This window comes from Dermacentor andersoni, chromosome 6 (genome assembly GCF_023375885.2).
Source record: "Dermacentor andersoni chromosome 6, qqDerAnde1_hic_scaffold, whole genome shotgun sequence".
Taxonomy (NCBI): Eukaryota; Metazoa; Arthropoda; class Arachnida; order Ixodida; family Ixodidae; genus Dermacentor; species Dermacentor andersoni.
This window is the reverse complement of record NC_092819.1, coordinates 111,687,662-111,705,247: the sequence shown is the minus strand read 5'-3', so window position 1 is coordinate 111,705,247 and position 17,586 is coordinate 111,687,662. Positions and strand designations below refer to the sequence as shown.

The following is a 17,586-nucleotide window of genomic DNA, read 5'->3' as shown; positions in this document are numbered from 1 at the left end:
AGCTATGAAGTAAGCCATAAATGGGCAGTGCCGGTTCAACATTTTCAAACGAACTTAACTTGGGCTAGAAGTAGAACATACAATGTGTTGTTTTCTGTCTAACATGGGGTGGCCAGGCTTCCATGAAGTGAGAAGGAGGAATATAGGTCAGCAAACCACTGCATGAAACAGCAGAAAGGGGGAGAGGTCGCAGGGGAGGGTAGTGTTGATAGAAATGATGCCCACTCATAGCAACTGGCAGATACGCCATGCAAGAAGTTGCATTCTAGTTTGACTTTATCTTGGTATTACATACTGTCAAAGAAGATTCAGAGCTATGAAAACCGAAGTCTGTGAGTGGTCAACTGCATGATAGAATTGACATGTTGAGTGTGGCAGCCTAGACAACAGAGAGCATTGAAAGGAGAGCTGCATCATGTAGAACCTGTGCAAGGGTTAAGGCAGTGACAACAAGCCAGCTGCTGGGACAGAAAGGAAAAGCATGCATGTCATTGACACAGCCATCTGTCATTGACTGAAACACCTACTGTGGTCTTTTTAGTGGGCACTGCAGAGTGTGCCAGTTTTGAGGAAGAACAAAAAATTGTCAGAAATGTTATAGATGTCCGTTAAGTATAAACAGTGTTGCCACAATGTTTTGAAGCATGTTGCTAAAGTGAGATGAAAAAGTAGCTGAATTTCTACTAATTCTGCTGCAAGGTCGCTAAAATTGTCACTAAAACTCTTGAGGAAACTTTAGGTAATGTAGCCATCTTGGAACACCATAATGTATGCTAGCATAGCGCAAACCATTCAATGAAATGTCTCCACGTTTGTCTAGGGTTCATGCACGTAAAGAATAAACAGTGAATTTACCTGCAGCGTGTAGGGGTTTTTTAATTAGTAAATTACAGTTGACTCCCATTAATTGAACCCTTGCGGCACCTCAAGATTTTTGTTGGATTATCCAAAACATTGAATAAAAAAATGGCGGCAGAATGAACAAATTAAAATCTTTTGCTATGCTAAAAGCGCCCTACAATATCTTTGCCTTTTCCCCTTGAAGCGTAATCAACCAGCATTCACTGAAGAGCACCTGCATGATTCAACGCTGTCTTGGCAACGGGCTGTCACATTGCTGACTGTGTCGTCACCGGTGAGTGGCCCACAAACCTCTACACTGCAGTCGGCATTAACATAATCCTCAAAAGGGATGAAATAATTAGTGCCATCTGCTGAAGTTCTCATGTTGTAATCACTACGTGCATGAGGGGGCACTGGTGAGGTCAGCAGGGGTTGAATTAATCGAAGCAGCATGCTTTTCAGCTCGAACTAAATGGGTTTTCCTTCCATAGCAAGGTATGGTTTCTTGTCTCGACTTTTTAGCGCATTCGAGTTAACTGAAAAATAAAATTAACCAAGGTCAAAATAATGGGAGTCGATGGTATTATGCAGGCATAACAATGGGCTATAACAGCTCAAACGCAGTGTTTACCCCCAGATTGCGAGGTTCCAAATGCAGCACAATTCAAGAGAACACAAGCAATCTGATTTTCCAATGCAAAGGCACTTGGTCCACATTATCCCTGAAAATTTTGTAATCCTTGAACTCTTGATAGAATATAAAAATTCTGGAAGATGCACATGGTCACATGTTAAAATGACAAAGACAAGTACATGACCTTTATGCCAGTCAAATACTATATTCCGCCCCTTGGTTTACTTGAAGGCTCTTTGCAGAACTGATCTGTCCAAAACCTATGTGATAAGAAAGCAATGTGTTCAGACTCCTGTGAACGAGCCCAGCCACTCCTATATATACACCTTTCTATGGTCTATCTATCTTTTTATTCCCCATCTGCGTTCTAAATCTCACGCGCAATAAAATTTGTAGATGTCCACCAATTGAACACATTTAGTGAGAGTGCAGATCGTAGAGCATTAAGACCTGTTTAAATGCTTCATAAAAATAAAAAATAATCTTGCATTTTGTGAGAAAACTAAATCCTGTGAAGGTTTGCTCCACCATTTGGCTGCAGCGCCCACTTGGCACACAGCCAATTCTGGCCGCTTACACGTAGCTGCTGAATAAAAAGCGCATCCTAGAAGGCTATTTCATTTCATTTATTTACTCTCAAGGCTGTACAGGCATTACACAGAGGAATGGCAATAGAAAAAGAAAAAAAATGGCTAATGAGGCAGCACATGGTCACAGATAGCTGACTTGAACACATCATGATCTGTGATAGTGACGATGGAGGCGGGAAGGCGATTCCAGTCTTGACTTGTTTTTGGGATGAAGGCTTCGAGGTATACATTGCCTTTATACTGAGGCACCCCAACCTTTGTTTGATGATCAATACAGAATGACAAATGGCTTGGAGGCAAAAAAAGTGTCATTTTTAGGTCATTATTAGTGTAGTATATTTTATGAAACAGGCATAAGCAGGAAATTCGACGTCTAGTAGAAAGGAGAGGTACGTCAAACTTTTGCTTCATGTGAGAAATGCTGGCTAAGCCATAATAGTTACAGAGGATAAACTTAGCTGAGCGGTTTTGAACCAATTCTAAGGACTATGTTAACGAGCTAGTGTACAGGTCCCATATCGGTGAAGCGTACTCGAGTTTAGAACGCACGAGTGTTTTATATAGTAGCAGTTTCAACGGAACGGGAACGAGGCAGAAATTCCACCGAAGAAAACCAAGGGGACTGTTAGCTTTGTTAATAACATGGTGGATATGTTTCTGCCATGAAAGGTTACTAGTGATATGGACGCCTAGATACTTCTAGCTGTCGACGAACTGAATAGGGCAACCGTTAAGATCATAGCCCTGAGAAATTGATTGGTTAATCTTTCGAAACACCCTCATTGTTTTACATTTGTTAATGTTTAGTTTCATAAGCCATGTGTCACACCAAGAAGAAATCTTATTTAGGTCTCACTGAAGAATGGAGAAGTCTGACTCATTAGAAATTACACGATACAGAACGCAGTCATCTGCAAAGAGCCTTATGTTAGAAGTAACAGAATCAGGCAGGTCATTAATGTAAATTAGAAAAAGAAGAGGCCCAAGGACTCACCCCTGAGGAACACCGGATGTTACATTGCATGATTTAGAGTCATGATCATTAACAGAAATGTACTGTGTTCTATCCTGCAAGAAACATTCAATCCACTTAAGCAAGCCACAATCAAGATGGAGTGCGCTAAGTTTCAGTAATACTAGTCGATGTGAGATGGTATCGAAAGCTTTCACAAAGTCAAGAAAGATGCAGTCAGTGACTGAAGCTCGATCTAACTGGGAAGAAAAATCATTAGTAAAGGTTAATAGTTGAGTCTCACAAGAATAATTTTTGCTAAAACCATGCTGCTGTGATGCAAAAAAAATTATTAGACCTGAAAAAAAGTAGCCAGGTTGCAGTAGATTATGTGCTCTAATAACTTGCATGGAATAGAAGTTAAGGAGATCGACCTTAAGAGGTAAGGGACCTCTAAGGGGTTATGTATATCACTAAACTTGTGGACTGGAATCACCTTCGCTGTCTTCCAGTCGTCCGGAAGTGTTGAACTCTGCAAAGACTGTGTAAAAATATATGACAGGAAAGCAGATGAATACGCTACAGTACTCTTAAGGAATTTGTAATTTGTAGTATCAATGCCTGCCGATGAGGAAAGTTTAGCTTTTTTAATAAAATTGTATATGCCATCAACGTCGCTAGAAATCGGCTCCATCTCAATGTACGTAAAGCCACGTGCGGACGGTGACGTATCTATTACAGCGTCAGGAAAAGATAGCGAAAATGTGTTGTTAAAGACCGTTGAGTAAAGCTCACAGGGAATAGGAAATCCAGCGTCAGTTTTCAGAACAATTTCTTTAGGTTTGTGTACGTTGATAACGTTCCAAAACTTCTTAGGATTAGTTGTGAGCAGATGTGGTAGTGTTTCAGAAAAAAGTAATTCTTGGCTGAGTGGATGGCAATTTTATATTCAGATGTGATAGCTACGTAGGCAGCTTTTGCTTTGGTTTTCCCAGGCAGCTTGAAGCGTCAAAAAATGTGTTTTTTCTTGTTAAGACGCCGTTTTAAACACAAGTTAAACCAAAGAGCCCGATTGCATGGAGATAATAGGCGAGTCGGAATATATTTTTCAATTAGTGTTTCAACCTTGTTTTTGAAAAGGAGCCAGTCTTCTGCGATAGACCTTTCCCACAACTGCGGAAAAAATAAATCGGCAAAGCTTTGTAACTCATTATTGATCGAGGAAAAATCTGCTCTACTGTAGTCACGAGTTTTCTTACAGTATTTTAGATGCTGGGGCTAGCGTAAGAGGATTGCAAAATGAATCACGGAATGATCGCTTAAACCAGGTATAATTGATAATGAAGAAATTGAATCAGGAGATGTGGTGAAGACGAGATCAAGGATGTTGGCAGAAATCGCAGTGACACAAGTAGGCTCTTTAACAAACTGGGTGAGGCCAAAGGTCGAACATATATCAAGAAAGCTTGAACATTGGGATGAGGATATGGTCACTGAATGGAAGTCAACAGCCCAGTCAATGCCAGGGAAATTTAAATCACCGAGCAAGAATATTGCTGCTGCTCGATATTCAACAACGATTTGGATAAGACAGTCAAATAGTTCGTTGCAAAATGTGGATGTGCTATCAGGTGGTAGATAGCAAGTGACAAATATCCCGTCTTTGTTATTTATGTGAATACAACAGCACAAGAACTCAATCTGCAAAGGTACGTGTATGTCGAAAGAGGTGATATCAGATGAAACAGTGATCAAGGCCCCACCGCCACATCGTCCTATTTGGTCATTTCTATAAATATTGTAAGCCTTACTGCACGCGAAAAGTTCAGAATTTTCTATTTTATCTGAAAGCCAGGTCTTGACTAAAACAACAATATCTGCATTACACGTGTCGATAAGCGCAGACAGGGCATCGCGTTTATTCATGATGGAGCGGATGTTAGTGAACAGCCCAGAGTAATCAGTCCGGATGTACGGCCGTGTGATGCTAACTCGAAACGGGGGATCGGGTATTCGCAGGGAAATTTATTGCACTGCTGCCTACATTACCACTGGCAGTAGCAATACTGTTCTGCTGAAGTTCATAAAGAGTACCGGTTTGAGAGCAATACACGTAGCACGTTTTGTAACAATTTGTTGTACCTGAGATGATACAATTGACCGGAAGACTTCCCAAATGCAGTTAACTTATTCCTGGTCATTCTAGTTGCCTGACAGAAGCCTTCCTGAGTGGACACCCCGGATCCTTTCAGTTTCTTCTTTTGTGTTAATATGTTTTCCTTTACTTTAAATGATGCCAGTTTCACTACCACTTATCGACATTTGTTATCTACAAAGGCAGCTAAGTGATGCGCACGCTCAATTCCCTCTTCGGTTAATTGCAGCGCGAAAAATTTCACATGAATTGAACAAACTTTTTTTTTCTTTTCCGTCCAAGTTTCAGAGGTGCTATCGGTGATACCATAGAAAATAAAGTTAGCTCTCCTTGACCTGTCATCGAAATCGTCCAGACGAGATTGCACTGATGCATTCTCACTTTTCATGGTCTCGGTAATAATGCCTCGGATATGAGCAGCTTCCTGCTGAGTTTCAAGTGCAGCAACCTTCTCCTCTACAGACGCTAATGGGGCATTCATGCTTGTAACACGCTCAAGTAATTTTTGGTTGGCTATGTTTGAAACAACTTTTCTAACTTCGAAGTTGCTAAAATGTCACAAAAAGTCACGGGTCACTAAATTTAAACATTTCTCGCTAAACAGACAAGAAAGTAGCTAAATCTAGTGACAAGATCGCTAAAATGGCAACACTGAATATAAAACAGTGTGGTTAGCTGCAATCTTCAAATCACAGTGAAAGTATGAATGACAAGAGTGGAGAAACTGACTGTAAGGCCAGATTTTTAGTAACAACCATATAGAGCAAACAGCTAGAATGATGCCAAGGAAAGCATAGGACAAAGTAGCAAAGTGGCATTTTTTTATTCATCTGTAAAAGCATTATTGATGATGCGGATGAGGATTATCGATGAGACAGCCATGCGCCTGTTGCACCAGGCCTGTTGCCTGTTCCTAAGATAATGCACTATGTGGCAGTTGTGGCTTAATAATGGTTCACATTATTTCTACAGAATGTAAGGGATATTCAAAATTATAATCAGGGAAAGATTGAGGAAGCAGTAAGGAATGGGCACAGTGTGAAATCAGTGAAAAGAAAACTTGGCCTAGGACAAGGCAAGATGTATGCATTGAAAGATAAGCAGGGTAATGTCATTACCAATTTCGATGATACAGCTAAAGCAGCAGAAAATTCTATGCTATACCGTACAGTACCCAGAGCAGCCACGCTACCTTCATTCGAAGTAGTGATGAACAGGATACAGAGGCTCTTTTTATAACTAGCAATGGAGTTAGAAGGGCCTTGCAAGACATGACCAGAGGAAAAGTGGCAGGAGAAGATGGAATAACAGTTAATTTAGACAAAAATGGAGGAGACATCATGCTTGAAGAGCTTGCGACCTTTTATACGCAGTGCCTCACCACTTCAGGTGCACCAGAGAACTGGAAGGATGCCAACACTATACCAATCCATAAGAAGCGAGACGTTAAAGAATTGAAAAATTATAGGCCCATTAGCTTACTTTCAGAACTGTATAAAATATTCACGAAGATAACTTCTAATAGAATAAAGGCGACACTTGACTTCAGTCAACCAAGAGAACAGGTTGGCTTCAGGAAAGGATACTCTACAATGGATCACATCCGTGTCACTAGTCAGGTAATCGAGAAATCTACAGAGTATAATCAGCATCTCTATATGGCTTTCATAGAGTACGAAAAAGCATTTGATTCAGTAGAGGTACCAGCAATCACAGAGGCATTCCGTAATAAAGGAGTACAGGAGGCATACGTGAATATCTTTGAAAATATCTACAAAGATTCCACAACTAACTTGGTTCTCCACAAGAAAAGTAGAAAATTACCTCTCAATGAAGGAGTCAGGCAAGGAGGCACATTCTCTACAATACTATTCACTGCATACATAGAAGTATTCAAGCTATTAGACTGGGAAGGCTTAGGAGTGTGTATCGACGGCGAATATCTCAGCAACCTTTGGTTTTCAGATGACATTGTGCTGTTCAGCAACACTGAGGATGAATTACAAAATATGATTCAGGACCTTAACTGAGAATGTGTAAGAGTGGGGTTGAAGTTTGATATGCAGAAGACAAAGATAGTGTTCAATAGCCTGGCAAGGGAACAAGAATTCAGGATCGCCAGTCAGCCTCTATAGTCTGTTAATCTAGGTAAATTACTCACACAGGACTCTGATCATGAGAAGGAAATTTACAGAAGAATAAAGATCGGTTGATGTGCATATGGCAGCCATTACCAAATCATAACTGGGAGCTTACCACTGTCGTTGAAAAGAAAAGTGTACAATAATTGCATTCTGCTGGTGCTAACATAGGGGGCAGAAACTTGGGGGTTAACGAAGAAGCTCGAGAACAAATTAAAAACCGCGCAAAGAGCGATTGAACCAAAACATTAACCGATGATTACGATACTCCCTGATGTGAAATTTGAGCACAGCTTATACGTGTTTTCATTTCGCGACATATTGGCTAGTGCAGACAATCTGTCTCGTGCGGCACGTTGCAAATGTATCAAAGTGCTGCCTCCCTAATCTGGAGATTGCGGAAGCCAGCGCGTGGGTGCCGCGTGGGCGCAATTCACAGCAGCCACTGCCGACAGGCCTCACAGACGACGCACGCTACTTTGGCGCCATCGTCGCCGCGCCACGCTTTTCTTCTCACAGTTTTGCCACACCCTCCTCCATTATCCACCTCATGGTTCTGCTGCAACCTCCTCTCCGCTTTTCTCCTCGCATCTTTCATCCCCCACTGTGCTTTGCGTTGGATTTCATCTTTTGCTGTGCTCGTTCCCTTGATTACGCCAACACCGGCACTCACCGCAGGAATGAGCACTTAAGAGCTGCCCTCTAATATGTTAAGCGTAACATCAGAAAGCAAACGGGGATAGCCGATATTCTAGTTGACGTTAAGAGAAAGAAATGGAGCTGCGCAGGTGACATAATGTGTAGAGTGGATAACCGTAGACCGTTCGACTTACAGAATAGGTGCCAAGAGAAGGGGAGCGCAGTTGAGGACGGCAGGAAACTAGGTGGGGTGATGAAATTAGGAAATTTACAGATGCAAGTTGGAATTAGCTAGCACAAAACAGGGGTAATTGGAGATTGCAGGGAGAGGCCTTCATCCTGCAGTGGACATAAAAATAGGCTGGTGATGATGATGATGAATGTTTCACATCCACTACTATACCCATGAGTGGCCCTGAATAACACTTTCTGGACTAGGTTTTAAATGCATGTGCATAAATAACAAAAAAAAAAATAATGCAGATCCCACATGCTGTGGGAATCAGTGTAAACAAAGCTTTTGGTGAGCTGGCAAGACGAAATGGTTCATCAAGATGAGAGACACACACCAGACCTCAGCAACAAACGTGTTTTGCAACCAAATTGGGAGTCAGCGAAATGGTGTTGAATGAATGATGGCGCTGGGGGGGGGGGGAGGGGGGGGGGGTTGCATGGGCCCCTTTATGAGATGTAAAGCTTTTGCCTTCATTGTGAACTAGGACAGTGCACTCTCTTACTTTTGTAAGTGAATGGTTGCTATGAAATTATGAAATGTGACTCATGTACGATGTCATGAAGCACTAGCTTGCATATGGGAAGCCAGTAATGGTGTTGATCTTTCTATGCATGTATTTGTGATAAAATGGATATGTGGCTCTGCTGCAGTGCCCAGGTTTAAAACCGACCATAAGACGCATAATTTTTTGTTTGTTGAGAATCTCTACTTGGCGAGACAGATTACAACAACAACAGCACACCAAACCCCAGAAAAGCAGGCAAAGAAAGCTTCGCCTTAAACAGTACCTAGGGGGACACCCATTGCTGCAGCTGAATTCGTAGCGCATCACGCACATGCCATGCGAAGGTTGAGGGTTTGGCTTCTCTCATGCAGAAGGTTGTCTTTTCTTCTGCTTTCATTTTCGTTTATTTTAATTAAGAATATCGGCCTGTACTGTAATGTTTCTTTTATTTTCACTTGTTTTCTTATCATGCTAAGTGGCCGATTCCTGCAATTATCACAACACAGCGACATGAGAGTCATGTCTGAGCCAAAGATCAAGGGCAAGAAGAACAGTAAATGAAATCGGGTGTCACATACAAAACATGGCCCATGAAGGCCATTTTAAGTTTATCCCTCATCAACAATTACTTTGACAGTAAATGTGTCCTATGCTTTCTTAAGTTCACCGCCTTTCGGTTTCATATTGTTTGGCCAGAAATATGTGTACATAAATTCACTGAGATGCAAGTAATTTGGTTATGTGTTCAATGAACTCCCAGAATGAGCAGAAAGGCTGCCAATGAATTTCCTCCACAGCTGGGTGGATCAAAGAAGCAGGCAACTTTGGCTGCACACTTTTTCAAAAACACTTCTCATTAGTCTTGTCCACACCTCTCTTCCGTAGATTTATGTTAGGAAGCCAGCAGTGTCTCCTCCATACCTTCATACTACATATGGATGGATACCAATGTCTCTTTTCATAAATGTATACGTCACTTTTAGGTTACTGCACAATAAGTCTGGTTAGAAGGTAAACACAATAACAATGATGGTGGTTATCACTGCGCAGCAAAGAACCAAATTGCAGCCTGAAACATATAAGAAGCTTTATACCTTTCATGGTGTACTTTTTGCGTAAAAACAAGCCCATATATCTCATCTTCACTAAGTATGCATCTGGCAATTTCTTTCAGACAATAATTTATATACAACCATAAAAGCAGTAAAGCAATGTAGGGTACACTGCAGGTTCACTGAAACAAAGTGCATTATAATATGAGGACAATTGTTGCTCAAAAAGTGCGCCCCTCAAAGAGCGCAGTGTATTTAAGGTGGTCACAGGTGGTGGCACAGGTTTTCGAGCAGGTTGGAGCTTGCCAGCAGAGGCATACAAGCTTGCACAAAAGCAAGGATGAACAATGCACACCCATGTCACGGTTAATGTCGCTAGAGTTTTCAGAAGCATTACTACATAGGTGCTTTCACAGCACTCGGAAAATGACCCCTGGCATTGCAAGCAATTTGCACCATAATCGGACATCAAAACTCCATTGGTACGCACGGGCGGTGCATGTTGGCCGCTATCTGCCGAGTGCCCAGTGGCACGCTGATGACGCCCTCGACCAGATGCTCGGCAAGCAGTGTCTGCATGACATTTGCCATGCCCCCGACGGCCTTGCCAAAGCCAACCAGGTAGGCGTTCCGTGCCAGCGGCACTAGCTGATTGTTCACACGCAGTGCGTCACCCTCTCGCTGCACCATCTTTGATATCAGTGCATTCGGGAGAACCTGCAGGTCACAGCAAGACGCATGCGCGCTCAGACAAGTGGCAATTAACACCGAGGAACATGATGAGGTCATATAACAATGTAGACAGCTGGGTCAGTTGCTGCAAAGAACAGCAGTAAACACAGCACACAAGGAAAAGAACATAATGGGACAAGCTGGAAATGTCCGTTTCCTTGTGTACGAGGTTTACTGCTGCTTTGTTCCAAAGACGAGTCCATAAAGCCTTGCTTTGAACGGGGCCTTTATGACGTAGCGATTCCATTTGCTTGACTCTGTTTCTTTCTTACCATCCTAATGCTCACAACCAGCCAAACCTGGTGATAATTTAGGCAGATAGCTGCTCGTACATCTGATGAACTGGGATAGGAGCGAAAGCTGGGTGGGTCAATGATTTGTGGCAAAACTCCAGAGTGAGCGAAGACAACATAGGCAAAGTGACACAAAAAAATGCCAACTCACAACTACTTTTCTAAATAAACCAAGTCCGTTAGTCAGCACTGTAGCGCGCAATAGCAATTTGCACTATTTAGTTCTTTGTTGGTAACTCGAGTGTGTGCACAACATAACTATATTTGCGAGTTGGCACTGGGGTTGTCCACTCTTCTGTCTCTGTATGTCTTCATGTTGTACTCATTACGAGTGTGTTTGCACCCTTTTCCTATTTCCTTTGCGTTTGTGCATGCTGGGGTTTGGTCATAAAGCACCCGATGAGAAAGACAAATTGGAGGCAGAAATATTTTATACAGTTAAACTTCAATATAGTAAACTTCAAGACTATAATAAAATTTTCAATATAGAGAAGTATTTACCTTTTCACAACTTTTTGTCTATAGAACACCATGTACAATATGATTAAGTGCATTTATACACAATTTCAATAATGAAGAAATTTTCCTGCCGCTGTCAAGGAATAGCGAGGGAGTAAATGGAAACTTACACAGACGCAGATGGTCAAATGCTTTAATTACATATGGCTGCTTGTGAACACACCTCTCAGATTGCGCGCCGTGCGACAGAGAGCGGTCGCCGCCGAAGCTGAGCAACATTGCAGCTAAACCCTCTTGCATTTGTTTTCTGTCTAAAGTCCAAGTGCGATGAGATCCTATTGCACCTCGTGTGCTATATGCTGTGGATGTGAGGAAAAGCGTGCATAGGTGAGTTGAGAAGGGTGGTAGCTTCGTGTGTGCTGTCTTTCTGCTCAAGCTAGGGTAGGTGGTGGGCAGCAAGCAAACGATGGTCACATGGTCAATGTGCACGCTAAACGGGGGGCGGGGGGGGGGGCACAGCAACAGGGCATGACCCATGAGCTTCCATCTCAAGTCTGTCCTCCGCGGCGTATTGCAGCCAGCGTAGCTGAGTGCGCATAGGGCTCGCGTACCCTACCTTGCAGGAAATCTGCGGCAGATGCAAAAGTACGGCGAGCCGAGATGGCTGTGGCTTTATGTGCGCTGTCTACGCACGTGCTTAGTGCTGGACATTGCTTAATCTTGAGTTTCAAAGATGCATTGAAAGGCAGACAAAAGTGCTTGATCCCATTTGCCTGCACTTTTCTTGATAGTGTTGTCCCACTGCGAATGACACCATCAGCCACAGCAGCGGAGAGGCTGCTAAAGCTTTGCAGGGTTCACTTCATAACACCAATCTGAATTCATTGTCAACATAGCATGAAAGCATAGCTTTGGTTGTAGACCTTCAAATTAAACAAAATAAAATTTTTTCTCATCGAAACTTGTTTTTTTTTTCCAATTGCCCAGTAAGTTGGAAAATTTCATGGCCCCTTTCAGGTGAGAAAATTTCTTTGGCAACTACTTATTTGAGTAAAAGATATAATTTCATCATAACAAAATTAACGATGTTCCCAAAATTCACTATATAATGAAGTAAGGTGCCAATTTTACTGACTTGGTTATATCGAGGTTCAACTGTATACAAAACTTATACAGAACACAATGATAAAGTGAACATATATACAGAAGTACAGTTATCATGAATACACAGTAGTAGTTAGGCCATAACATACAGAATAAATGTGAATGCTCAAAAATGTATCAAGAAGTAAAAATTTGCTTAGGTATCTGAGCCATGTCATGCACGACAGAATACAGAATTTCAATGCGGAACAATTCTTTTTTTAATTTCATGAAGAAGGGCCTTTTAAAACATGGTGCCAGTATTAACCAATCTTTTTGCCTGTGTCTGTTACACTATGTAATGAAGCTTAAATGAATTGACCTTGTGTTGTTGTTCCCCAGTACAGTGTATGTGCATGATTAAAAGTTACCTGTTCAATGCCATGCTCCAGGAAGTTCCGAGCATGGCGGCGCAAGACGTTCATACCTATGGCTGGCACTGCACCCAGGGGTTGGCTGCCACCTGGCTGCTTTGAGGACATGGCTGCTGACTTGACCTGCACACCAAGCAACAGCACACAGCTCAAGGCAACGAAGAAGCAAATAAACTGTAAACTGCTGTTGATTGATTAAGCAACAAAACTATCACTCAAACAATATGAGTTATAAGATTTAACTTCTATAAGGAATATGTGGGATATGAACAAAAATTTTTAAATGTCACGTAATTATCAATCAATCAATCGATCAATCAATCAATCAATCAATCAATCAATCAATCAATCAATCAATCAATCAATCAATCAATCAATCAATCAATCAATCAGTCAGTCAATCAAACTATCATGTGATTGGGTTTATCATCCATGAGCAACACATGGGCTACAGTCTCCAGAATAACTTTGACCACCCGGGGTTAGTTAATGCGCACCTATTGTGCGGCCAAGCGAGTACTTCTGCATTTCTACTCTACCAGAATGTGGCTGGGAATCAAATTCACGACCTTGTGGGCAGCAGCAAAGCAGCAGCAGACCATCACATTGGCACTATTGCGAACTGCTCCTGTGTCCCAGTCGTCACAACTTTCTGTGCTCGCATTTGGACACCAGGCTTACTTTTGGTTATCAAACATTTGTACATGAATGGGCAAGTGTCCAACCATCAAGAATTGCTTGTTGTTGTGAATCTTCACGACTGAAAAAGGGCTAGGCAATTCTACAGCTCCACGAAGTGCGTGCTCATCATCTCTTTCAACATTAACGGCACTGGGAATTCGTCCAGCATAGCCAGTCCATCCACAGCGAGTTTTACTGCCAAGTTTGAGGCTGTCTGAGGGAGCTCGTGCTTATGGCACAGTTAAGATTAAAGGCAGCAGCGGCAGCCACTGTGCAGCAGTTGCATGCACGAAGAGCCTACACATACATCTGCCTTGCACAGTATACACATAATTGTCAACTTAATACCTTTGCAATGGCAGCCGCACCATGAATTTTTGTCAGGCAAAGGTATTAAATTTTGTAATGTATAAAAGTTGTGGCTTATAGGTCACTATGCAGCGGGCTACAGGACAGATGCTCTTGTGACCTTCCACATCTGCCACAATCTGCCACAGAACTTCTTTCAGTATGTCACACTACTAAGTGGTACGCTATTAAAGTTCAATCAATTCACCCCACACTAGTTCCTGCCAGTTCAGTGCCAGTTCTTACTCGTGCAGAGCAAGCACAGTACCACTGCCACAAGCCCTGCACTAGCCCTCCAACGAGTGGCAGGAAACGCTGTCATCTTGTCATGCGCAAAGTCTGCATTGGGTGAAACAAATAGCCATGTGCTGCTGCCATCATGTTGAACTGGTGAAACAAATAGGGAAGTGCAACACCTAATAGGCTAGTTCAGAAAGTTCAGACGAATTGAATGAACGTTAAGTGTTTCAGCTGCAGCCATTGTCCTGTTCTGCAGGCCAACAACATTTCACTGTAAAAAGTCATAGTGAGCAATTTCAGCATGCAATGGAGGTTGTACAATGTAGTGCCTATGCCATACGACCACTTAATTACTAATGCTATGAGCACTAACCTACTCATCAGTTCAAATATCCTGTCTGTCTTAACCGCTTTTAGTGTGAGCTGCAAAAGCTAGAAATGGATATAATCTGTGCATTAAAATGAAACACGCACTTGTGAGTATTCTGGTTTTGTAGAAACATATCATCCAAAGCAAAAGGTGTGCTGTGTAGACACACATGCATATCAGTTCCACACTTGTGTGTAAGTGCATATTGTCTCCGAAAATTTGCTGATGTGCCAGAGCATCTAGTTAACAGCACGACACCATGTTTAGTATTGGTGCACTAGTAAATCACTACAAGAAGTTAGGAGAGAACAAAATCCAGTTTAATGCAGGCCGAATCCATTAAAAAAATTGGCAGAAGTGCAATGTCAGGCAGGGGGAACATTTTGTGTTTTCGGCAGACTTGGCTGCAACATCATTGGCGCATGCAACTCTCTTCGACATTGCTCACAGTGATCATTACGATTTATGTCCCTGTCGCACATGCCACTCTTTTTGCAAAAACAAAACTTCTCACAGCCACACGTACATGAGTGATATCATAAGAAGCCAACAAACACTGACACCAAGGACAACATAGGGGGCATTACCTGTGCTTAATAAATGAAATAAAGAAATGATAAATTAAAGAAAATGAAAGTGGATGAAAAAAGAACTTGCCGCAGAAAAACAACTTGCCACAGGTGGGGACCTGTGGCAAGTTGTTTCTTCATTCACTTTCATTTCCATTAGTTTATTGTTTCTTTATTTCATTTATTAAGCATGAGTAATTTCCCCTATGTTGTCCTCCAATATATATATATATATATATATATATATATATATATATCACGACAACAGTACTTTTGAGACAGTAAATACTGTTCATTCATAGTCGTACATGCTAATAAAGAGTTCTTTATTAATATTGTTATAAGGAAGAAGAAACAGATGTACTTGATCGTGAACGGATCAAAAAGATATTCGTTTCAGACGTGATTCATTTGACAATTACGCATTAGTCATCTTATACCTCTCAGAAGCAATCTGTATCCAGAAGAATAAAGAACTAAAACAATCAAATAAACAAGAAATAAACGACGCGACTGAAGTCACGCGTAAATCCACGTGAAAAGTCCGTTTTAAGCGACGGTAACTATTCAGTGTGATTGAAGATCTCTCTGGTGTACGGCATTACGATGCGGAGCTCTTTCTCTAAAGTCATAGAGAAGTATATAAAAACACAGTTTGAATGCTTGCGACGCCCGCCGGCTACGTCCTTTCAAGTACGGCGGTGCGGGCAGATCGGTCCAGACTACCCCTGCTGCCACCTTACGCAGAGCGATGGCGACTCGAGAGCCCAATACGCCTTTTGGCCACCTCTCCTATTCTACCACCGTGAATGTGACCATAGACATAAAATATTATATTTATGAATGAAATTTATGTAGCGCAAAGCGCGTGGTGTATATTCGCACACGCAACTGCAGTGTTTTCCTTCGTAACTCCTTTCGTTTTATAACGTGCGACAAGAGCTGATGCATGATTAATAACGAGTTATTAGAACTGGACAAGACCATATCGAAAGCGAAAGCATCACGTCTGACGAACACAGACCTTGCAACAAAGTTCGACGGCCGATCGACGCAGCCCACCGGTGCGGTTGCACAAGCCTGGAAGCATCGTAGTAAGTACTAACGAACGACTATAGATCAACTTACAAGCGAGATCGAGTTGACAAGTCTATAGCGGGCAGATGCCGACCGAACGACACACTTCTCCGTAGATAACTCGTCGCGATCGAGAAACCGATTACCTTGCGTGTTTGTACTGTGAGAGACTGGACTCGAAGCCTAGCAAAGCAGCAGCGCCTTGTTACAGGCGCAGCGAGAAGCGGTGGATGTAAGCTGGCACGTCGAGAAACGATTCCACGTTCTGCACATCTGATTGTTCACGCGCAGCGCGCGAGTCTCGCTCGAGCAAGCGTGCCCATTTCAGCTCCACTGCATAACAAAATATAAAGAAAAGGAAGACTTTTACAAACGGCGAGATAAAAGCCTCGCGAGTGAGGTCGCGATCGCAGCCGATAAAACCTTAAAGGGCTGTTTCACATGCTGCGACTGCAACGACGAAAATCGGTGCTGTCGCACGCGTCGCAATGCGATTTTTAGAGGGCTCATTTCACATGGGGTCTGTTCGATTCGCCTGCACCACTGTGAACCAGTTCACGGCGGTTCACGAGAAGTTCAAAAACTGTGAAGCTCGATTCCGGAGGTGCAGGCCCAGCGAAACACTCGAAACGAATGCAAAGGTGCAGACGCGGTGTAGATGTCAGACTAATGTGCACGGAGTGCGTAAGTTTGAGAGGTCTTGAACTGCAGGTATGATCGCTTTAATTCTGGGGCGTAAATACACACTACAGTTGCGTAGACACATCACACGTGTGTAAGCGGGCTTTTTACGGTGCTCGCGCCCGTGTGCTGCGTCGTCTGCTGCGTCGCTGCTTCGCACGTGTATGCCTGCACCAAGTCGGCACCGACAGTGGAGCGGGTGCAGCAAAATCATGAACCAGCCCTGCACCTTGCCTGCACCTTCAGAAACGAACGTCGTGGTTCTGCGGCCGCCATTGCTGCACCGCTGAAACGAATGGCAGGGTGCAACACCTCGTGAACTGGTTCAAGTGGTGCAGGCGAATCGAACGTACCCCATATGATTGCGATTTTAACAATGCGACTGGTGCGACGCCCAGGGTTGCTGACTGCCAGGTTTCGTGGCACACGCTGCATAATTCTTTTATTGTAGTGAATAAAACGTTGACACTATAATATTATTGACTTCTCTTGATAAGAAGCAAATAATATGTACGTTTACTAATTTAAAAACGTTAGTTAAGATTTGTCTTGGAATGCGCGACGGCGGTTTCTGTAGTTCAGTGCGACATCGCGCACGTAAACAGCTGTTCGCAGGTGGTTCAGCGCTGTGTGTTGTCTTATCTACCTTCTATGACCGTTTCGTTCTGCCTGCGCTACAACAATCTACAAGATGACCTATCGACAAGTTCATATAGCTACCCTCACCGCTTATGCAGTATTCGGAATTCGGCTGCCACGAAGTTCTCGTGTCAGCCAAACAAGATCCTCGCGCTACCCGTGCTCGGCGTCAGCTCCTGGAGAAATGATGCCTGTATATTGCCCGTAATTGCGCTTATGTGGTGCCTGATCCTA

The 17,586-nt window shown here is 42.7% G+C and overlaps 1 protein-coding gene and 1 long non-coding RNA gene across 6 annotated transcripts in view; one reads left to right on the top strand and one right to left on the bottom strand.

Moving 5' to 3' along the window:
• LOC126522288 (glycerate kinase) overlaps nucleotides 1–16,497 on the bottom strand; it is a 65,344-nt gene extending 48,847 nt beyond the window's left edge. For 2 of the 5 annotated variants that reach the window (XM_050171010.3, XM_055066323.2), the window contains exons 1-3: nucleotides 15,980–16,075; nucleotides 12,745–12,870; nucleotides 10,237–10,463 (exon numbers count right to left, since the gene is read on the bottom strand). In XM_050171010.3, coding sequence (XP_050026967.1) covers nucleotides 10,237–10,463; nucleotides 12,745–12,870; nucleotides 15,980–16,045 — 419 coding nt within the window. In that variant the 5' untranslated portion in view covers nucleotides 16,046–16,075. The other 3 variants (XM_050171013.3, XM_050171011.3, XM_050171012.3) reach the window with 3 other exon arrangements.
• On the top strand, nucleotides 217–12,848 carry LOC129382423 (uncharacterized). Its single transcript, XR_008610468.1, has 3 exons — nucleotides 217–1,135; nucleotides 12,218–12,247; nucleotides 12,766–12,848. It is a non-coding gene; the product is annotated as an uncharacterized lncRNA (long non-coding RNA).
• Nucleotides 16,498–17,586: the final 1,089 nt, after the last annotated feature.